Below are 24,030 nucleotides of genomic sequence, written 5' to 3'. Positions count from 1 at the left end.
GAATGGCGGAGCAGGCTGGAGGGGCTGTATGGCCTGGTCCTGCTGCTATTTCTCATGTTATTATGTTCTTCTGTTCCGCTGATGGATGGGCTTAGATGAGATAAACAAGCCAAGCTTCCCATTTGCTTGGCCATTCGGTGTAAGTTGCATTGGATCAGCATTGGAACTACATGGGATTTGGGACGTTTCCGGTACTTTGGGGTCTGGCTGAGTCACAGGGCGGTTGCAGCACTTGTCCAATCGACTTTCAGTGGGCGGGGCCTCTATCGGTCACGTCAATGAGGTTTGAGGCTCTCGGGCTGAACCAGACAAGAGCTGAAGGAATCCGGTTCGTGGACAGTTCTCCCCTCCCTCGCCAGCGGACACACACACATCCACGGAGTCCCGTTGGGACCAGCCGCATGCATTCAAAGGGAAAGCCCTTCGCCGCTGCCAATATACAGATCAACTTGAATATTGCAGCTATTTCTGTTCCTCAACGTGACCGTCAGCTGCAGAATGAACAGGTTGGATTCCAGCAAACCGTGGAAGATGAAAACCTGCACTGACCTTCTCCTACTGTGCGTTATTCAAGGTAAGAAGGGAGGACGGATCCCATGTGGTTTTCTGGCGATCAAGGTGTATTGCAAATGCTGAACTTCACCCCATTAAGTCTAAAGTTATTTTTTCGCGCTGTAATATCCTTAGAATATGCTCCAAACGTTTGACTTGCTTGCAACGACGCCGCAACCTCCACGATCCGATTCGATCACATCTCTATAACGCTGTGAGTTACCACTTGAATACTTGCTAACACTAGCGGCAGGTCGGGGCCATCAAAGGCGAGCAACGAGCGGCCCCTGGGGTAGCGTGGCAGCCCCGACCTGCGAGGAAACACCAGCGGCAGGTCGGGGCCATAAAAGGCGAGTGGCCCCTGTAAGTAGCGTGATGTCATGCCACTTCTGGGAGCAGTGCAAGCTAGTGCAACAGGGCGATGGCAGTGAAGAGGGCGACTGGATGGGACATCACCAAGCTCCACTTCGGTGATTGGAGCGTGGGCAGGTAGAGCAAGAACGGCGAGGTCGGTGCGAAGGAGTGGCGAGTGACTGAGGAGCGATGTGATCGGGGTCAGGGGAGGCATGAGGCGTGACTAAAAACATGATTAAGAAAGGGAAGATAGACTGAAAATAAACTAGCACGAAATATAAAAACTGTTAGCAAGAGTTTCTATAGGTATATAAAAAGGAAAAGAGTAACTAAAGTAAATGTTGTTCCCTTAGAGGACGAGACCGGGGAATTAGTAATGGGGAACATGGAGATTGCAGAAACTGTGAAAAAATATTTTGTATCAGTCTTTATGGTAGAGGCCACAAACAATATCCCAACAGTGGATAATCAAGGGGCTATAGCGGGGGAGGAATTTAACACAATCATAATCATTAAGGAGGTGGTACTCAGTAAGATAATGCGACTAAAGGTGGATAAATCCCCTGGACCCGATGGATTACATCCTAGGGTTTTAAGATAATTAGGGATTGTGGGTGCATTGGTCGTAATTTACCAACATTCCCTTGATTCTGGGGAGGTCCCAGCAGATTGGAAATCTGAAAATGTAACACCCCCATTTAAAACATGAGGCAGATAAAAAGTAAGAAATGATAGACCAGTTAGCCTATCATCTGTGGTTGGGAAAATGTTGGAGTCTATTATTAAAGAAGCTGTAGCAGGACATTTGGAAAAGTATAATTCGATCAGGCAAAATAAGCATGGATTTAAAAAGGGGAAGTCATGTTTGACAAATTTGCTGGAATTATTTGAGCATGTAACGAACAGCGTGGATATAGGGGAACTAATAGATATGATATTTTGGACTTCCAGAATGCATTTGACAAGGTGCCACATAAAAGGTTACTGCACAAGATTAAAGTTCACAGGGTCGGGGGTAATATATTAGCATGGATAGAGGATTGGCTAACTAATAGAAAACAGAGAGTCGGGATAAATGGTTCATTCTCAGGTTGGCAATCAGTAACTAGTGGGGTGCCACAGGGATCAGTGTTGGGACCCCAACTATGTACAATCTATATTAATAGAAACATAGAAACATAGAAAATAGGTGCAGGAGCAGGCCATTCAGCCCTTCTAGCCTGCACCGCCATTCAATGAGTTCATGGCTGAACATGAAACTTCAGTACCCCCTTCCTGCTTTCTCGCCATAACCCTTGATCCCCCGAGTAGTAAGGACTTCATCCAACTTCCTTTTGAATATATTTAGTGAATTGGCCTCAACTACTTTCTGTGGTAGAGAATTCCACAGGTTCACCACTCTCTGGGTGAAGAAGTTTCTCCTCATCTCGGTCCTAAATGGCTTACCCCTTATCCTCAGAATGTGACCCCTGGTTCTGGACTTCCCCAACATTGGGAACATTCTTCCTGCATCTAACCTGTCTAAACCCGTCAGAATTTTAAACGTTTCTATGAGGTCCCCTCTCATTCTTCTGAACTCCGGTGAATAAAAGCCCAGTTGATCCAGTCTTTCTTGACAGGTCAGTCCCGCCATCCCGGGAATCAGTCTGGTGAATCTTCGCTGCACTCCCTCAATAGCAAGAATGTCCTTCCTCAAGTTAGGAGACCAAAACTGTACACAATACTCCAGGTGTGGCCTCACCAAGGCCCTGTACAACTGTAGCAACACCTCCCTGCCCCTGTATTCAAATCCCCTCGCTATGAAGGCCAACATGCCATTTGCTTTCTTAACCGCCTGCTGTACCTGCATGCTAACCTTCAATGACTGATGTACCATGACACCCAGCTCTCGTTGCACCTTCCCTTTTCCTAATCTGTCACCATTCAGATAATAGTCTGTCTCTCTGTTTTTACCACCAAAGTGGATAACCTCACATTTATCCACATTATACTTCATCTGCCATGCATTTGCCCACTCACCTAACCTATCCAAGTCACTCTGCAGCCTAATAGCATCCTCCTCGCAGCTCACACCGCCACCCAACTTAGTGTCATCCGCAAATTTGGAGATACTGCATTTAATCCCCTCGTCTAAATCATTAATGTACAATGTAATGACTTGGAAGAAAGGACAGAGTGTATCAGAGCCAAGTTTACTGGCGATACAAAGATGGGAGGAAAAGCAATGTATGAGGAGGACACAAAAAGTCTACAAAAGGACATAGACAGGCTAAGTGAGTGGGCAAAAATTTGGCAGATGGAGTATAATGTTGGAAAGTGTGAGGTCATGCACGTTGGCACAAAAAAAATTAAAGAGCAAGTTTTTCTTTAAATGGAGAAAGATTGCAAATTGCTGCAGTGCAGTGGGAACTGGGGGTAGTTGTGCATGACACATAACAGGTTAGTATGCAGGTACAGCACTGATCAGGAAGGCCAATGGAATCTTGGCCTTTATTGCAAAGGGGTTGGAATAGAAAAGCAGGAAAGTCTTGCTACAGTTATACAGGTTAGTGGTGAGGCCATACCTGGAATACTGTGTACAGTTTTGATTTCCATATTTACGAAAGAATATACAAGATTTGAAGGAAGTTCAGAGAAGGTTCACTAGGTTGAAGGGGTTGACTTATGTGGAAAGATTGAGGTTGGGTCTCTACTCATTGGAATTCAGAAGAATGAGAGGTGAACTTATCAAAACGTAAAAGATTATGAGGGGATTCACAAGGTGGATGCAGAGAGGATGTTTCCACTCATAGGCGAGACTAGAACTAGGGGACATAATCTTCAAATAAGGGGCTTCCCATTTAAAACTGAGATGAGGAGGAATTTCTTCTCTCAGAGGGTTGTAAATCTGTGGAATTCGCTGCCTCAGAGAGCTGTGGAAGCCGGGACTTGAATAAATTTAAGACAAAGACAGACAGTTTCTTAACCGATAAGGGATTTTGCGGTTATGGGGAGTGGGCAGGGAAGTGGACCTGAGTCCTTGATTGGATCAACCATGATCATATTAATTGGCAGAGCAGGCTCGAGGGGCCATATGGCCTACTCCTGATCCTATTGCTTTTGTTCTTATGTGCTTATGAGTTGGGGGCCCAGCTCAGGCGAGGGCCCAGGGGCAGCACGGGCCAATCCATCCTGTGATTTGTGTATGCACTAGGTCCGTGCAGTTATCTTGGTTAATCCTTGCCACTGGACAAAGACCGAGCTCTGTCAAGCCCATGTGGTGTGTAATGGCAGACTCAATTGTGGCATTCAAATGGGAATTGCAGAAGTAATTCAAGGAAAAATAATGCAGAGCTATGGGGAAAGGGCAGGAGAGTGGGACTGATGAGAGTTGGCATGGGCTCGATGGGCCAAATGGCCTTCTTCCATGCTGTAATCATCCTAGGATTCTATGAGTCTAAAATAAGTTTTCCTCACCTCATCCCTGGTTCTTTTGCCAATCAATTTAAATCTGCGTCTTCTGGTTATCTGCCCTTCAGCCATTGGAAAAAAGGTTTCTCTTTATGCCCCCTATCTAAACCCTTCATGATTTTAAATATTTCTGTCAAATCTCCTCGTAGCCTTCTCTGCTCTCAGGAAAACAACCCCAGCTTTTCCAGTCTATCCATATATTTGTAATCCCTTGTCCCTGGAATCATTCTCATAAATTTCTGCCATACCCTCTCCAAATCCTTCATATCCTGCGTCATTGTGATGCCCAGAATTGAATGCAATACTCCAGCTGTGGCCAAACGAGTGTTGTACACAGATTCAGCATGGGGTAGAAATTCCGACATCCCTGGGCCCGTTCGAAGTTTCTACGGACCTGGGAAGGCATCGGAAAAGCCGGTTTTCAGTGCACAATGCACATGCGCTGAAAAGCGGCTTTTCCAATCTGTCAAGCAGCTTGACAGATCGTAGCTAGATCGGGAGCGAGGACATTTGTACGTGCAAGTTTGCCCAGCAAATGTCCTCAAAAATCTTGCGCCTGAAAAAGCAGGTGCATAGCCTACTTTTACAGGCGCAAGTGTTTTAAAATACACAAAAACATATAAAAATAAAGTTATGAAAACATATTTTATTGTGAAAAACCCTCCCCACAACGGTAAGTTTATTTTAAGGCATAATTAAAAAAAACTTTAACAAATCAGGAAAATATATAATTTTTATAAGACATTAATAACTTTGATTTTAATTAATCTTAAATATGTACTGTATATTTTCTATTTTTATGAGTGTTTTGTGTGTTTGTGGGGGTTTCTCATTCATAGTAATAGGAGTTTCAGACTTACAAAACTCCTATTAATATAAATGCGAATATACGATATCTGATTGGCTGCCCAGAGCCATATGACTCCAGCTCCAGGCCTGTGCACGTCCCAATGTGCACGTGTTGCGATGCGTAGCAAGAGGAGGCCTGTGCATAGGAAAGTCGGGCGGGTGCAGCAACTTCAGGTAGATGCACATTCGGAATTTCTACGCCCATAACTTGCTGACTATTGTAGTCTTTGGACCAAAATCTGTGGCCTGCGCCAGAGCAAAGGCATTCGCCGCTGGCCTCGATGTAAGCTTTCCCACGACGATCTTGTGATCTCCGTGCCAAGAAGTTTGTGTTTTCCGATATGAAGTTCAAAACAATGGAGTATAGTGAGGATCCCCGAGTGCGAGCTGCTGTGATGTCAAAAGCTACTTAAGCAGCCAATCAAAATGCAGAAATATCACAGCCAGCAAACAAGGAAGAGGGGAAATCTCTAACTTTTAAGAAAATATTATAGAGAGCAAAACACAGATTGGGGCCCTCAGATATGGAAAAAGCACACCTGAAATAAAGGAGACAAACTTTAAAACAAACACATGTATATATTTTCAAAAGTTTCTTTGAAACAAAATTGAGTTTTTCCCTAACTTGAGAAATGTCGCTGATTGCCGGCTCTGTGGTGAGGGGATGGGGGAGGGTGTGTGGCACAGCACAGCCAATAAAGGAGCAGTGAAAGACAGACCACAATTTCAGGATTTCTGCATTAGCATGCACATGCGCTAAATCTTGACGTTGCGCTCAGTTTGACAAGCAGACTGATGGCTAGCGCTGCCAGTTCGCCATCATCGGGATCGCAAATTCCGGCCTACGCCTCTATTTATAAAGCCCGGGATCCCATTATGCTTTAGTCACTGCTTTTTTAACCTGTCCTGCCACCTTCAAAGATTTGTGCACAAATACACCCAGGTCTCTCTTCATCACTCCATTTAAAATTGTCCCAAAGATTGGCAGGTAAACCCGTAATCGAACAATGGGCTGCCTTTGCAGAGGAGATGGTTTGGGTAAGGTCGACATACATTCCCACAATAGAGAAAGCTAGGGCAACTAAAGCCAAAGTTCATTGGCTAAGTGACAGGAACAGAGAGTAGTGGTGAACAGTTGTTTTTCGGACTGGAGGAAAGTATATGGTGGTGTTCCCCAGGGGTCGGTACTAGGACCACTGCTTTTCTTGATATATATGAATGAATTGGACGTGGGTGTACAGGGCAGAATTTCAAAATTTGCAGATGGCACAAAACTTCAAAGTACAAGAGCATAGTGGTATACTTCAGGAAGGCACATGGCTAAACTTTCCTTACATTTTCGGCGAGTTCTTGGACATTTTCTCGGTGGCACAGCTGTGTTTACGCCCTGCGAAAGTTTCCACTCTTGTTTTTATACTCCATCCATTTTGCACGGAAGGCCAACATTAACAATCCATGAGCCATTTTCTCGCCGGGTGATTAGTGTTAATTAGTTTTAACTTAAAAGTGGACATTTTCACCAGCGTTACTTACTGAACGTTAGCGGTTTTTCTGGGTGGGCAACCAGGTATTGAGGGGCTCTTGGGAAAGTATAGCCCATAGACAGGCTGGTGGAATGGGCGGTCATATGGCAGATCAAAATTAAGGCTGAAAAGTGCGAAGTGATACATTTTGGGAGGAAGAACGAGAAGAAGCCATATAAACTAACTGTTACAAACCTAAAGTGGGTGCAAGAGCAGAGGTACCTATGGGTATATGTGCACAAATCATTGAAGGTGACAGGACAGGTTGAGAATGTGTTTAAAAAAGCATACGAGATCTTGGCTTCATAAATAAATACATAGCGTGCAAAAGCTCTAAGTATTATGTCCAAATCTGAGCACCGCAGTTTAGGAAGGATGTGAAGGACATGAGTAGACTGGAGAAGCTGGAGTTGTTCTTCTTGGAGCAGAGAAGTTTGAGAGGAGATTAGATAGTGATGTTGAAAATCACGAGGGGCATAGACAGAGTAGATAGAGAAAAACAGTTTCCATTGGCGGAAGGGTCGAGAACCAGAGGATACATATTTCAGGTGGTTGGCAAAAGAACCAAAGGCGACAAGAGGAAAAACTTATTTTATTCAGTGGGTGGTTATGATCTGAAATGCACTGCTTCAAAGGGTAGTGGAAGCCAGACTCAATCATGGCTTTCAAAAAGGAATTGGATATGTACCTGAAGGAAAAAAAAATCAGGACTACGGGGATAGGGCAGAGGAATGGGACTGGCTGAGGGGCTCTAGCAGGGAGCCGCGGCACAGGCTCGATGGGCTGAATGGCCTCCTTCTGTGATTTATCCAGTCTATGGTGCCAAAATTCACCCCTGCCGGAAATGAGTCGCACCTACCATTTTTCTTGTGTTTTGACGCTGTAATTGGATTTTGCGAAATTCAGCTGTTTTTTTTGAGCGGGGCAGAGAAGTTGGTCATAATGGGGGTGGAACGAAGTTTCCTCCACTCAGCCATTAGCACCGGACTGGTGACATCATCGCGCTGTCGCATCAACATGTTTCTTCCCTTCAGTTAAAGGGGAGGGCTGCTGCGAGCTCTGTGATTCTTTAAGTTATGTCCACTGAGCCACCAGGGAGGGTGTCAGTTGAGCCAGCCGCCTGTTGGCAGCCCGGCCGAACCCGAGCCATAATTGTCGAGCCGAACTAGCAGTCGGTGGACCAAAAAAAATTAGATAGCGGCCGCGGCAGTACACCCTTCCCATTTAATAGAGGCCATACCACCATGTTACACACAGTGCAAACACAGTGCATCGACAGAAAACCTGTCGCGGACACGATGCAGTGGCCGGAAGAGTTTCTAAATTGAATTTTGCTTGTGGGACGGGACATCGGTGTTGCGCGCTTTGGTGACACACTTGGGACAGTTTGGCAGCAGCGAGCGGAAGTGGGGACCGCCACAAAAACCACCAGGGCGAAGTTCATGTTCTTCTACCCGAAGTGAGCTGCACCTGTCTAAGCAGAGAACATCGCTGTTCCCTGCCCAGTGAAGTAATATGCCCCTGAGGCATTGCCAATGTTGGCCAAGCCCCAGCCAAAGCGGAAAGAAATATCTTTGAGGTTGCAACTACTCCAGTTGGGGTCAATCTCTGACAAAGGCCTTCTGGCTGTTTCTAGCCAGAGGAGGAGCAGGAAACACTCCAAGGCCTGATGATCTGCTGGGCAACTTCCATAGGTTTCAGGAGTATAAGCTACTTGTCAGTTTTATATCAGCCGATTCTGCCTCGGTGCGCCCGAGTGCGATAACCAAGTCACCTGCGACAAACAAACCAAGTTATTTAATCACGCTTTATATCAATATTTGCATCTGTTCTTTCCTGCACAGTGCTCGTTATGGATACGGAATGTACAACAATTTACACAGGGGACAACGTCACACTTTCCAGAGTTACGCGTCAATTCTACAGTAAAGCGTGGTTTAAGGGATCCGTACATCCCTCCAACCATATTGTAACAGTACGTGTTGATTTAAATCGTGCATCTTTTGGCAAAAAATACACTGGCAGAGAAGAGGTGTTGCTTCCAAGTGGCGCACTATTCATCACTCGTGTAACTGCATCAGATACAGACATCTACTATGAGAAAACGATTATGAAAGGCATGACTATCACTGGTTCTGTAAAGTTAATTGTACACGGTAAGTCATATTCATGTGCTGGAAAAGTTCACTGAAAGTAATGAATGGCAATCTGTAAAATACTTATATTTAAGAAGAAATGGGTTTGTGTACTACATTTGCCCAGAACAGCATAAAGTGTTGGATATGAAATTATCTAAACAAATAGTCAGAAATAATGTCAATGGAGTCGTAAAAAAACCCGAACAGCATATTTTGGGACAATTATCTACAAACGATGCCCTTGCCCCTTACATGCTCGTCAATAGACCCAAATTTACTGTTTGCCATTCTGTGGGCATCACTTGCAAAGCCAGCACTTATTGTGTATCCCAAAGTACCCGGAGAAGGTGTTGGCCACAGGTGTCATACGACTTGCTAAGTTACTTCAGAGTAAACGTCAAAGAATTGAACACGATTGGCTCAGAAATTGCGGTCGGAGGCTTCCCGTTGGCGGATGCTTCCGACCTGAAAAATGTTTATGAATTTACCCGGTAGTCCCGGAGGTTCTGAGACTTGTGCTCCTGGGTCTCTACGCGAAAGCCTACGAGAGCCCCGTATTCAAGGGATGTAAGCACTTCACACACGTAACTGCGATCACGTGGGCCGGCCCAACCAATCAAAATGGGTGTTTTCACATTCATACTTATGGTGAGTTCCGAATGTATGGAATCACATAATATAATTGGGAATACCCCCCAAAACACACAAACACTGAAAATAAATGTTAACATCATATATTTCAATAAATCAAAAAAGAATGTAATTAATTCTTTAAAACAAAATCTAATTTTTTGAAAAATAAATTGATATACTTTAATGGGTGTAACAATAAATTGTTCTTATTTAACAGGATATTACATGTTTAAATTATTGATAAAAATGCATTTTTCTGTCCTTTAAACATCCTATGCTGATAAAAGCAGACCTTATGCCTGCTTTTATTAATCACAAGAATTTGAAGGGCATGCGCTGGGCAGATGTTGGGAAAATAGCAAAAATTCGGATGTTAAGAGGCATTTCGGGGTTTATGCACATCCGCAATGCATGCCTAAACTCATAACTTGCGGAGCCCTCTGGGTGCGTGCACATCTCGTATCCGCCCAGAGAGTCTGTGAATTCAGGGCCCTTAACTTAGTAACTAGGTGGCTTTTTGCCACATATCCAACAGCTTTTAGATCATTTTTACTGGTAACTACTTTGTAACTCCAGATGTCACTTTAACTGAATTCAAATTCTCAAAAATGCCATTTGAAGTCATCCTTTTTGGCCTGTTAATCCAAACCTCTAGATTACGTTTCTAGTAACAGTACCACTACACTGCAGCACAACCTCCGCCCACCTCCCGTGTTCACAAGTGAAATGGAATAATCGGTGAGAAAATCCAGAGAAATGGTCATCCACTATACACAGCAGTGTTCTCCTGCTCGATATTATATTTGAACAAAATGTGAACCTCGGTGGTGATAAAATTATTGGAAAAAATTCTGAGGGACAGAATAAATCATCATTTAGAAAGACACGGATTAATCAAGGACAGTCAGCTCTGATTTGTTAAGGAAGTTCGTGCCTGAATAACTTAATTGCATTTTTTGAGGATATCCAAAAATATCTCGATCTCTGTCTTGAATATACTCAAAGACTGAGCCTCCACAGCCCTCTGGGGTAGAGAATTCCAAAGATTCACCACCCTCTCAGAGAAGAAGTTTCGCCCCATCTCAGTCGTAAATGGCTGACAGCTTATTGTGAGACCGTGACCCCTGGTTCTAGACTGGTCAGCCCCAGGAAACATCCTCGCTGCATCGACCGTCAAGCCCTGTAAGAATTGTGTTTGTTTCAATGAGATCACCTCACATTTTTTTAAACACAAGCGTGTATAGGCCTAATCTGCTCAATCTCTCCTCATAGGACAATCCCCACCCCACGAATCAGTCTGGTGAACGTGCGCTGCACTCCCTCTATAGCAAGTATTTCCATTCCTTAGGTAAGGAGACCATAAACTATACACAATACTCCAAATGCGCTGCTATTTCATTTTTAATAATTGATTCCAACGTTTTGCTCACTACTGATGTCATGCTAACCGGTCTATAATTACCCGTTTTCTCTCTCCATCCTTTTTTAAACAGTGGTAGTACATTAGCTACCCTCCAGTCCATAGGAACTGATCCAGAGTCGATAGACTTTTGGAAAATGATCACCAATGCATCCACTATTTCTATGGCCACTTCCTTAAGTACTCTGGAATGCAGACTATCAAGCCCCGGGGATTTATCGGCCTTCAATCCCATCAATTTCCCTAACACAATTTCATACTTTATAAGCATATCCTTCAGTTCCTCCTTCTCACTAGACCCTCAGTCCCCTAGTATTTCCGAAAGGTTATTTGTGTCTTCCTTTGTGAAAACAGAACCAAAGGATTTGTTTCACTGGTCCACCATTTCTTTGTTCCCCATTATAAATTCATCTGAATCTGACTGCAAGGGATCTACGTTTGTTTTCACTAATCTTTTTCTCTTCACATATACCTATCAGGAAACGATGAACAGGCTGGGCCTCTTTTCTCTTGAAAAGGGAAAGCTGAGGGATGAACTAATAGACGTCTTTAAAATAATGAAAAATGTCACCAGAGTGAATACAGAGAGAATGTTTCCACTTGTGAGGAAGAACAGTTTTAGAGGTCGTCAATATAAGATATCCAATAGGGCATTCAAGAGAAAATCCCTGAGAGTGGTGAGAATGTGGGACTCGCTACCACGGGAAGTGGTTGCGGCGAATAGTATAGACGCATTTAAGGGGAGGCTGGACAAGCATATGAGGGAGAAGGGAATAGTGGGTTATGCTGATCGAGTTAGGATGAGGAAAGACGGAAGGAGACTCGAGAGGGGCACAACCGCCGGAAAAGACTGGTTGGGCCGAATGGCCTGTTTCTCTGCTGTATATCCAGTGTAATCCTGTGCTAATGGTGATGGATGCAGACCAGTTAGGGAATTCGAAATTAAAATCGGGTGGGTTCTATAATGCGCGCCCATTCAGCCACAGCGGTTTTGCACTGAAGGATAAGTTAAACGTTTGCACCGGAATATGATAGACATTAAAGAACCGCCGGGAAAACTGTCATAAAATCGGATTTACCTTCTAAGACAATACATGCGAGGTTATCATCGCTCATAACGTTTCTGACTGCTTCCATTTGCTTCTAACTTAATGTGATTTTCTTTCCTTAGCTAAGTGCCAAGCTTTCAGTATACATAAAGAGAAAAGGTGGGTGAGTGCGAGTGCCGGAGGCGATGCGTTTTTCTCATTGCGGCCGTCAGCTGAGGCGAGGATGGGGTCATGGGACTTCGGGAAGACAAGTGTCGGTCAGTGGATCGGTACAACCGAGGTTATAGCTGGTGACTACAGAACACGGACTGAGTTATTCCTCCCGAACGGATCGCTCCTGCTGAAATCAGTGACACTTTCGGACAGTGGAGAGTACACTGTTAGCATGTTAACCAATACCGGCATTCAAGCAACAGCAACGATCAATCTGCATGTACTGGGTAAATCATTAGCTTTTTCGGGATAGCGAGCTGTTCAGAAACAGCTCTTCTGCTGTTCGTGTCAGGACACATGCCGCTCTGGGACAGTTTTCCGCGTTCCTCTCGCTATTTAAAGGCGACCCGTTCCTCTTAAAGGGGAGGCGCACTTCGGCTGCGGGCAGCCTGACGGAATTTAAGAGGGCATGACATACAGATGAATCAATGTCCCGATGGCTTTTTGATACTGGAAGGGAGGTCCTGGTGGGGGATAGGGTCATGAGGGGGTAGAACCTATCCTATTGAATGTCAGGCGGATATCCCAGCAAGCTGCGCGGATTAGGAGGCTCAGTCACGTTCTTTGTCAAGGAATAACATTTCACTCCCTTCCATATGGCGGCAGAAGCGCAGGAAGTCGGGGTGTTGGGTTTCACTAAGGCTTCTCACTGCTAAAGGTCACAATTAGGAGCATTAGAGGGGAGATGAGGACAAATAAATTCACTCAATGTGTGGTGTGGGTGTGGAACTCACTGCCTGAAAGGGTGGTAGAGGTAGAAACCCTCACCACATTTAAAACGTTCTTGGGTGCGAACTTAAAGAGCCGTAACCTGCAAGGCTACGGACCAAGAGCTGCAAGCTGGGATTTGCTTGGTCGCACTTTTTCGACCGGCGCGGACGCGATGGGGCGAATGGTTCCTTCTGCTTCGTAATTCTTTCTATCATTCTATGAATTGGTTGCATCCACATCGCTCTGTATCAATACCCCGAATATACATGGATAAAAAGGGTTTCCACTTACTGAATGTGAATCTACTTTGCAACATCAGCCAGTACCTCCTATAGGTCTGTGTTCTATTTCCTGGGAGCTCATGTGATGCATTTACCTCCATTAGGCCTCAATCCCACCCTGTTGTCCATTTAGTCCACCACGAGACAGGCTTGGCGCTTAAAACATGGCTCATGACACCTATCCCATGCCCACAATCCAAAGCAGGGGAGCGTTGCGATCAGAGCTATGCGTAAACCTGAGCCCCTATTGAGCAAACCAGCAACTTCATGAACAGAGGTTCTGCTGCTACAATAAGTGCGTAGGTATACTCCAATGTAACCCCAAGCGAGTCGCCATATTCACTCTAGTCTACGGCATGCTCCATGCACTTAGCTGCAGAGGTGCCATCCTTCAGAATCACCTGTGAGAGGGAAGGTAGAATGCAGAAATTGGATCTTTAGTCCAAGCCTCTGGTTTTAAAGAATCGTTCACTCACAAAGATGTTGTCATTGCTTTCTTAAACAAAGATTGTCTCTGATGACACCAATGCTGTACTTGTTTGCAAGTTGTCTTTGAAGTTGGCGGGGCTGATATATTTCTAATTCCCAATTTCTCCGGCAAAAGTCTGATCAGTTGGAATTTCCATGGGCCCTTCAATTAACTCCCACCCAAATCCTGGAGATAATACGATAGAAATCTGTCTTGGCCGGAAGTGGCCAAAAAGCGTGGCATCGGATTGGACGCCTGTCAAAAATTCAGCTCCATTGGTCAATGAAACCGTGTACTAGACGGAGCAACTTAGACAGCTGATGTGATAGCGCCGTTTTGCACCAGCCATCAGGTTAACTACTCCACCGAGGTCATTAACTTAAAGGTGATGGGTGCGGGCCAGTTAGCGCATTTGAATGGAAATCCGGCCGTTTCGATAACGTGCGGCCGTTTAGAAACACCAATTTTACATTGAAAATCTACGGCGGTATATTTCGGTTATTAGAGAAACGCCGCGTAAATTCTAGAATCGGATTAAGCTTCTCAGACCATACACAAGAAGTTATCCTATAACACTCAGCTGGTTTTCCACTGCTTCCATTTACTTATTAATTAACGTGATTTACTTTCCTCAGCTGAGCCCAAGGATTTTACTATTTATACAGAAAACAGTCGGATGAGTGTGACTGTCGGAGGCGAGGCTATTTTTTCAGTGGTGCCGTCAGCTGAGACGCAGAGTGGGTGCTGGGAATTCGGGGCGAAACGCATCGGTCAGTGGAACCGTACAACTAAGGCTACAACTGGTGACTACAAACCACGGGCTGAGTTATTCCTCCCGAACGGATCGCTCCTGCTGAAGTCAGTGACAGCTTCGGATAGTGGAGAGTACACTGTTAGCATGACTGCAAACACCGGCAGTCAAACAACAGCAGCCATCAGTTTGCAAGTACTTGGTAAGGGATTTATTGTTTTTCGAAGTATCGAGCTGTTCATAAACGATTTTACTTCTGTTCATGTCACAACGCCTTCCTCACTGGGACAGTTTCCTCCGTTTGTGTCCGAGTTAAAGGCAGCCTGCCCCTCTTAAAGTGGAGGCGCGCTTTGGCCGGTCAGATGGAAAGCAAGATGCCAGGACATACGTTATAGTCAATGGCCCCGTGGCTTTCCGATACTGGAAGGGAGGTCCTGGTGCAGAAAGCTGGCAGTAGGTGGAAGAACCGAATCCCACCCAGAAAGTGGTAAACCTGTGGAATTCTCTACCACAGTAAGTTGTTGAGTCCAGTTTTGGATATATTCAAGAGGGAGTTAGGTGTGGCCCTTACTGCTAAGTGGATCAGCGGGTATGGAGAGAAGGCAGGAGTGTGGTACTGAAGTTGCATGATCAGCTATGATCATATTGAATGCTGGTGCAGGCTCGAAGTGCCGAATGGCTTACACCTGCACCTCTGTTCTATGTTTCTACCAGATGTCATGTGGATATGTCGCCAAGCTGCCTGGAGCATGAGGCTCAGTCACGCTCTTTGCAAAAGAAATAATAATTTAAGTCACTTTCATATGGCGGCAGCAACCATGGAAACGGGATCTGGGCTTCACCAAGGTTGCAGGCTTCATTCAGCCAAAGGACGCAATTGGGTGCATTCACATAGCCTTGTGTTCTCAGTATCACCTCCCTTCCAGTATCGGAAAGCCACGGGGCCATTGACTATAACGTATGTCCTGGCATCTTGCTTTCCATCACCCCGGCCAAAGTGCGCCTCTACTTTAAGAGGGGCAGACTGCCTTTAACTCGGACACAAACGGAGAAAACTGTCCCAGTGAGGAAGGCGTTGTGACATGAACAGAAGTAAAATTTCCATGGACAAGGAGGCTTTCCACTTGCTGAATGTTAATGTATTTTACAAACAACAGGCAGCACTTTCGGTCTGTGTTGTATTTCCTGGTAGCTGATATGCTGCATTTGCACCTGCATCAGCTCTTAAACCCACCTTGTCGTCCATTCATACAATGGAGTGTCATACTTGATGCATTTGGACAATGAGTATCGCTGAACTCGACGTTCATGACATCTGTTTTCGGGCAGAGGAGCGATGCGATCAGAGCTATGCCTGAACCTGAGCTCGGATTGAGCAAAGCAGCAGTTTCATGAACAGAGGTTCTGCTGCTAGAATAAGTGCGTAGGTCTCCTCCATTGAAGCCCTGTGAGAGTCGCCAGATTCACTCCAGTCTCCTGCATGTTCCACAACGTGGCCCTGCAAAGATGCCATCCATTAGAATCAGCTGTGAAGGGAGATACAGAGATGCAGAAGCAGGTTCGATAGCGAGGATGCTAGGGAGATCCACCAATCCTGCTAGCTGTATGCTAGCAATTCAAGAAGGAACAACTTTGGCTAAATCACCAACCCGAACGCTCCCTCAACATCCCACAATTCACACATTAGCTTGTGCCACAAGTTCTCCTCCCCTCAGAAATAATATTTCCATCCGCAAGAAGACCGAAGCCAACCTATATACTAGTACGGGTTTTAGAGCTCCCTCTTCTGCGACAGTGGCGACCGATCGAACAGTTGTAGAAAGAAAATGCTGGAGCGGGCGTTTTTCTATTCGTTCCCGGGATGTGCGCACCGCCGCCAAGGCCAACATTTATTGCCCATCCCGAATTGCCCTCACGAAGCGGGTGGTGAGTAGCTTGCTAGGCCATTTTAGAGGGCAGTAAGAGTCATCCACATTTGCTGTGCGTCTGGAGTCAGATATAGGCCAGACCAGGTCAGAATGGCAGATTTACCTCCCGAAAGACATTAGTGAATCAAACGAATGTTTACAACAATGTGGTCGTGCTATAGTCACCATTACTGTCACTAACTTTTTTCCAGATTTATTTAATTCACTAAATTTAAATTCCCCAGCTACCGTGGTGGGATTTGAACTCATGTTTCTATATCTGCAGTCTAAGCCTCTGGTTTACGAGCCCAGTAGCATAAATACTCTGCCACCATGCCCACACTTTGACTTAGAAGTTTTGAAGAATCGTTCACTCACAAATATTTTGTCATTCCTTTTTTAAACAAAGATTGCCTCTCATCAGACAGATGCTATACGTGTTTGCAAGCTGTCCTTCAAGATTGGCGGGGCTGATATATTTCTAATGGCCAATTTCCCTGGCAAAAGTCGGATCAGTTGACATTTCGCTTGGCCCCTGGATTCACTCCCACCTAAATCCTGGCGATAACGGGGTAGTAATCTGTCCTGGCCGGAAATGGAACAAGGGAGGGGGGCTTCCGATTGGACACCTGTTGTACAGCTCGATACGGCGGAATATTTGAATTATTAGAAAAATTCCGGCCACATTCTGGCGTAAAATCGGATTACGCGTCTAACAGCACGCAAGAGGGGTTATCAACACTTTATAAAACTCAACTGGTTTCTGACTGCCTCCATTTAATTCTTCCTTCATGTGATTTTCTTTCCGAAGCTGAACCCCAGGTTTTTACGATCAAAGCAGAACACAGCAGGATGACTGTGAGAGTCGGAGATGACGCATTTTTCTCGGTGCAGCCGTCAGTTGGGGTGCAGAGTGGGAGCTGGAACTTCGGGGGGACACGTGTCGGTGTGTGGCTCAGTGCAACTTATGATCTAAGTAATGAATACAGAACACGGGCTGAGTTGTTCCTCCAGAATGGATCGCTCCTGCTGAAGTCAGTGACAGCTTCTGACAGTGGATTGTACATTGTTAGCATGTTTCCAAACAGCGGCAATCAAACAACAGCAACCTTCACTCTGCAAGTGTTTGGTAAGTGATTGGTGCTTTTCGGAGTATCGAGCTGTTTGTGAACTATTTTACTTCTGTTCCTGACACAACGCTTCCCTCACTGGGACAGACCCCCCTCCCTCTCGAATGTCTGGCTATCTATAGGCAGCCTGCACCTCTGAATGGGGAGGCGCACTTTGGCTGCAGGCAGCCAAAAAAGCATTTGTGGAGATGGCAGGACATACGGATGAGTCAATGGCCCCGTGCTTTTCCTATACCAGAATGGAGGTCCTGGTGGAAGAGTCCGGCAGGAAGGGTGGAGCGGGCTTCCTCTTCCCAAACATGTGGCAGGAGGATATCCCTCAGCAGGGGAGACAGTTGCCCATTTCCGTGCATATGGCGGCTGCAGAGCCGGAAAACTGTGATCTGTGCTTCACCAGTCTTCTTACAGGTAATGGGCGCAATTGGGTGCATTCACATAGCCTTGTGTTCTCCACATCAATCGCCCGAATAGACGTCGACAATTGGATTTCCACAGGCTGAATGTGAATCTACTTGAGACCATCAGGCAGTACATCATGTAGGACTGAGTTCTATTTCCTGGTAGCTGGTATGATGCATTTTTACCAGCAACGTTTCTCAATCCCACCCTGTTGTCCATTCAAACCATCGAGCGTCAGGCTTGGCGCTTGTACATGGTTCATGGCACCTATCACATGCCCACAATCCGACACAGAAGAGTGGTGCTAGCCTGAACAATGATAGAACCTGAGCTCGTATTCAGAAAAGCTTTATGAACAGAGCTTCTGATGCGTGAATAATTCCGCCGTTACCCTGCACTGTAGCCCTGACAGAGTTGCCAGATTCATTCTAGTCTATTACATGCTCCTGAACATGGCCCTGCATTATAGACCAGTTAGCCTGACATCAATCGTGGGGAAAATGTTGGCATCAATTATTAAAGATGAAATAGCAGTGCACTTGGAAAGCAGTGACAGGATCAGTCCAAGTCAGCATGGATTTATGAAAGGGAAATCGAGCTTGAGAAATCTTCAAGAATATTTTGAGGATGTAGAGTGGACAAGGGAGAACGAGTGGATGTGGTGTATTTGGACTTTCAAAAGGGTTTTGACATGGTTCCACACAAGCGATCGGTGGGCAAAATTAAAGCACGTGGTATTTGGGGTAATGTATTGACGTGGATAGAGAACTGGTTGGCAGACAGGAAGCAGAGAGTCAGGATAATCGGGTCCTTTTCAGAATGACAGGCAGTGACTAGTGGGGTGCCGCAGAGCCCAGTGCTGGGACCCCAGCTATTTAGAATATACATCAATGATTTAGATGAAGGAATTGAATGTAATATCGCCAAGTTTTCAGATGACATTAAACTGGGTGGCGGTGTGAGCTGTGAGGAGGATGCTGAGAGGCTGCAGGTTGACTTGGACAGGTTAGGTGAGTGGGCAAATGCATGGCAGATGCAGTATTAAGTGGATAATTGTGAGGTTGCAAAAACATGAAGGCAACATATTATCTGAAGGGCGGCAGATTAGGAAAAGGGGAGGTGCAACGAGACGTGGGTGTCATGGTACATCAGTCATTGAAGGTTAGCATGCAGGTGCAGCAGGCGGTGAAGAAGGCAAATGGCATGTTGGCCTTCATAGCTAGGGGATTTGATTATAGGAGCTGGGAGGTCTTACTGCAGTTGTACAGGGCCTTGGTGAGGCCTCGCCTGGAATATTGCGTTAAGTTTGGTCTCATAATCTGAGGGAGGACATTCTTGCTATTGAGGGAGTGCAGCGAAGGTTCACCAGACTGATTCGCAGAATGGCAGGACTGACTTATGAGGAGAGACTGGATTGACTGGGCCTGTATTCACTGGAATTTAGAAGAATGAGAGGGGATCTCATAGAAATCTATAAAATTCTGACGGGACTGGACATGTTAGATGCAGGAAGAATGTTCCTGATGTTGGGGAAGTCCAGAACCAGGGTCACAGTCTAAGGGTAAGGGGTAAGCCATTTAGGACCGAGGTGAGGAGAAACTTCTTCACTCAGAGTTGTTAACCTGTGGAATTCTCTACCGCAGAGAGCTGTTGATGCCAGTTCGTTATATATATATTCAAGAGGGTGTTAGATATGGCCCTTATGGCTAAAGGACTCAAGAGGCGTGGAGAGAAAGCAGGGAAGGTGAACTGAGGTGAATGATTAACTTAAACGTGATATGTGTGGGTCAGTTACGTCATTGGAAATGGAAACCAGGCGGTTTCTATAACGTGCAGCCGTTCAGAAATACCAATTTTACGCTGAAAATTTATGACGGAATATTTTAGTTATAAAAGAAACGGCGACCAAAGTCTGGCGTAAAATCGGATTAAGCTTCTCAGACCACATAAGAGAGGTTATCATCGCTTTATAAAACCCAGCTGGTTGATGACAGCTACCAATTAATTCTTCCTCAGTGTGATTTTCTTTCCTCAGGTGAGCCGCAGGATTTTACTATACAAACTGAAAACAGTCGGATAAATGTGACCGTCGGAGGCGACGCAATCTTTTCAGTGCGGCCGTCAGCTGAGGCGCAGAGTGGGAGCTGGGCAGTCGAGGCAAGAAGTATCGGTCAATGGTTCAGTACAACTGAGATTATAACTGGTGACTACAGAACACGGGCTGAGTTATTCCTCCCGAACGGATCGCTCCTTCTGAAGTCAGTGACAGTTTTGGACAGTGGAGCGTACACTGTTAGCATGTTAACCAGCATCGACAGTCGAGCAACAGCAACCATCACTCTGCATGTACTGGGCAAGTGAAAACTTTGTCGGGCTAGCAAGTTGCTCATAAACTGTTTTTTTTTATTGCGGGTCGAGTTACAATTCGTTCCTCACTGGGCCCGTTTCCCCAGTTTGAAAGAAAGAGTAAAGACGTCTGCTGCAATTAGACAGGGGTGTATTGAGACCACACCTGGAGTATTGTGTGCAGTTTTAGTCTCCTTATCTAAGGAAGGATATACTTGTTATTGAGGTAGTTCAGTGAAGATTCACCAGACTGATTCCTGGGATGGGGGGGATTGTGCTATGAGGAGAGATTGAGTCGACTCGTCCTATATTATCTAAAGTTTAGAAGAATGAGAGGGATCTCATTGAAACATACAACATAATTACATGGCTTGACAGGATAGCTGCAGGGAGGATATTTCCCCTGGCTGGGGATTCTAGAATCGGGAGTCACCATCTCAGGATAAGGGGTCGGCCATTTAGGACTGAGATGAAGAGAAATTCCTTCCCTCAGATGGTGGCGAATTTTTGAAATGCTCTACCCCAGAAGTGGAGGCTCAATCATGGAATATATTCAAGACAGATAGCGATAGATATTTGGATAGTAAGGGAATACAGTGCTTTGGGCATAGTGGAGGCTAGTGGATTTGAGGTAGAATTTCAGCCTTGATATTGAATAGCAGAACAGACTTGAGGATCTGTATGGCCTATTCCTGCTACTAATTCTTAGGTTTTATGCCTTTTGAAATTTTGTATGGAACATCGATCCACCATCCTTTCACATGGTGCATTCCAGATCTTAGCAACAATCTATATGTGAAAGTTTCTCCACTTTGCCCCTCTAGTTCTCCTCCAGCCTCCTACGAACCGTGTGAAGGAGTGTGCTGATGCTCAGGAAGCCATAATTCATTTTCTCCACATTCCTATCCATACTCACCTCCATGTATTGAAAGGCTGACGTGTGCTAGTGCCCAGGGCCACGAGCGCAAGATCCTTAGCTCCATCTGAAGCTTTTAGAACAATCACCAGAGGCTCAACTATTGTGGACCCCACTGCAGTGTATATATTGCTGATCACTCACTCCATGGTTGACCGCATAGTCTCCGAGTCCTGCTGGAAGACCCAACACAAGCCGACACTAGACAATTACATGCTATATGCCATTGTGTGCAAACTCACTGGCAGGCAGCTGAGTACACTAAAATGGTCCTGGTCTACAGGGATCAGTCTTTGAATGTAGGCTCTGATCTCGATATCTTCATCTGTGCTCTCTGTAGCAGGGTTAGGGCGGGAGTTGTCCCTCCAGCTTGCTGCTTCCTGGACCATCCCGTCCCGTCCCTCTGCCAGTTCAGTTATGCCCTAGTGCTCAGAGATTCCCCCGGTGCAAACCCCTGCAGCCCATTCTGTGCAGTGCCTGTCATGCCGGTTTCTGAGCTGATGCTTGCTAATGTGATATGATGCTCTCTTTTGACAGGCTTTCTGTCTGCTCCCCATACTCTGGGCGCTCAACATTTTGTTGGCCTGAAAGGGAAGAGAGGGAGAAGGAATAGATTTGTGTGTGAAGTATAAGCAGGGGCCAATGAGTGGCTGCTTAATGCAGCTGCACTTTTGTGTGAAGGTGGGATTTCAGTGACAAGTGACAGAGTGTAAGAGCATTTTGTAATGTGCAACCTTCAAATTCGCCACTTGTGACACCCCTGAAGCAAACAAACCCCAGATATCCATGACTTGCCCCTCGAGTAGCGCGAAGGACTGAATGGCTACTTTATGTCCTTGCCCCCTCTCCCTGATTGTGTGCCAAATTTGCCTGCAAGAATGAAGGAAGAACTCACCGAGTGAGATGGTTGACGATGTGAATGTGAAGTTTGAATAGCGGTGCTGGTTTGTGAAGTGTGGCAGAGGTGTGAGGAGGCGAAGGCACTATCAATGAGGAGCACAGGAGCAGAGTGCGGCATTAAGAGTGGAGGAAGGTAGAGCTAATGGAGGAGAGTACTCGTAATCAGAGGAGGAATGGGTGGTGAGCGCTGAGACTTCTGGTAGTGCAGGATTATGCAGAGAATGATGCAAGGGAGGATTGACCTGGTCAAGTCATTAAATTCTTCCCACATTGGAGCCAGGTTTAAGGGGTGATGTTCCAGGCAGTGACATCCGACGATAACTCTGCCCATAGCTGCCAAGCCACTTGCTGGGTTGTCCTCCTGCCACTTCATTAGGAAGAGATTGTGCTACTCCACAAGGACCGCCATTTCTGTGTCAGAGAAGCAAGGGGCCCTTCAATCATCTGCATCTCCAGCCAATTCCTGAGCGGCCTTAATGTTGCCTGCAGCCGCCTTTACATAGAGACACATAGGAATATAAGAAGTAGGAGCAGGAGTAGGCCATTTGGCCACTCGAGCCTGCTCTGGCATTCAATAACATCATGGCTGATCTTCTACTTCAACTCCACTTGCCTGCAATATCCTCATCCTGCAATTCCCCCCAGTATCTTATATGTTTCAATGCGATCTTCTCTTATTCTTCTAAATTCCAATGAGTATCGGACTAATCAACTCAATGGCTCCTCATAGGATGAACCTCTCATAAGAACATAATAGAACATAAGAAATAGGAACAGGAGTAGGCCATACGCCCGCTCGAGCCTGCTCTGCCATTTAATACAATCATGGCTGATATGACCATGGACTCAGCTCCACTTCCGACCTGCTCCCCATAACCCCTTATCCCCCTATCTTTTAAGAAACGGTATATTTCTGTCTTCAATGTCCCAGCTTCCACAGCTCTCTGAGGCAGCGAGTTCAACAGATTTACAACATAGAAACATAGAAACATTAAAAATAGATGCAGGAGTCGGCCATTCGGCCCTTCGAGCCTGCACCACCATTCAATAAGATCATGGTTGATCATTCCCTCAGTACCTCTTTCCTGCTTTCTCTCCATACCTCTTGATTCCTTCAGCCATAAAGGCCATGTCTAAATCCCTCTTGAATATTTCCAATCAACTGGCATCAACAACTCTCTGCTATAGGGAATTCCACAGGTTAACAACTCTGAGTGCAGAAGTTTCTCCTCATCTCAGTCCTAAATGGTCTTCCCCTTATCCTAAGACTGTGTCCCTTGGTTCTGGACTTCCCCAACATTGACAGCATTCTTCCCGCCTCTAAACTGTCCAGTCCCGTCAGAATCATATATGTTTCTATGAGATCCCCTATCTTTTAAGAAACGGTATATTTCTGTCTTCAATGTCCCAGCTTCCACAGCTCTCCAATCTGAGGAAGGACATTCTTGCTATTGAGAGAGTGCAGCGAAGGTTCACCAGACTGATTCCCGGGATGGCGGGACTGACCTATCAAGAAAGACTGGATCAACTGGGCTTGTATTCACTGGAGTTCAGAAGAATGAGAGGGGACCTCATAGAAACGTTTAAAATTCTGACAGGGTTAGACAGGTTAGATGCAGGAAGAATGTTCCCAATGTTGGGGAAGTTCATAACCAGGGGACACAGTCTAAGGATAAGGGGTAAGCCATTTAGGACCGAGATGAGGAGGAATTTCTTCACCCAGAGAGTGGTGAACCTGTGGAATTCTCTACCACAGAAAGTTGTTGAGGCCAATTCACTAAATATATTCAAAAAGGAGTTAGATGAAGTCCTTACTACTCGGGGAATCAAGGGGTATGGTGAGAAAGCAGGAATGGGGTACTGAAGTTGCATGTTCAGCCATGAACTCATTGAATGGCGGTGCAGGCTAGAAGGGCCAAATGGTCTACTCCTGCACCTATTTTCTATGTTTCTATGTTTCTATCCTTCCAAACACCAGTGTATAAAGGCCCGGTTGATCCAGTCTCTCCTCATATGTCAGTCCGGCCATCCCGGGAATC

At 45.6% G+C, this 24,030-nt stretch overlaps 1 protein-coding gene across 3 annotated transcripts in view; it reads left to right on the top strand.

Annotated features, from left to right (window-relative positions):
* Nucleotides 1-326: 326 nt before the first annotated feature.
* Nucleotides 327-24,030, top strand: part of LOC139240312 (cell adhesion molecule CEACAM3-like) — a 47,425-nt gene continuing 23,721 nt past the window's right edge. Inside the window, exons 1-6 of one of the 3 annotated variants that reach the window (XM_070868782.1) lie at nt 327-574; nt 8,573-8,884; nt 12,091-12,408; nt 14,308-14,595; nt 17,112-17,429; nt 19,865-20,182. In XM_070868782.1, coding sequence (XP_070724883.1) covers nt 499-574; nt 8,573-8,884; nt 12,091-12,408; nt 14,308-14,595; nt 17,112-17,429; nt 19,865-20,182 — 1,630 coding nt within the window. In that variant the 5' untranslated portion in view covers nt 327-498. Of the gene's footprint in view, nt 575-701; nt 767-8,572; nt 8,885-12,090; nt 12,409-14,277; nt 14,596-17,111; nt 17,430-19,864; nt 20,183-24,030 lie in introns of those variants that run through there. The other 2 variants (XM_070868780.1, XM_070868783.1) reach the window with 2 other exon arrangements.

Source organism: Pristiophorus japonicus, chromosome 31 (genome assembly GCF_044704955.1).
Source record: "Pristiophorus japonicus isolate sPriJap1 chromosome 31, sPriJap1.hap1, whole genome shotgun sequence".
NCBI classification, from domain to species: Eukaryota; Metazoa; Chordata; class Chondrichthyes; family Pristiophoridae; genus Pristiophorus; species Pristiophorus japonicus.
The sequence above is the reverse complement of the archived record's forward strand: the minus strand, read 5'-3'. Positions and strand labels throughout refer to the sequence as shown.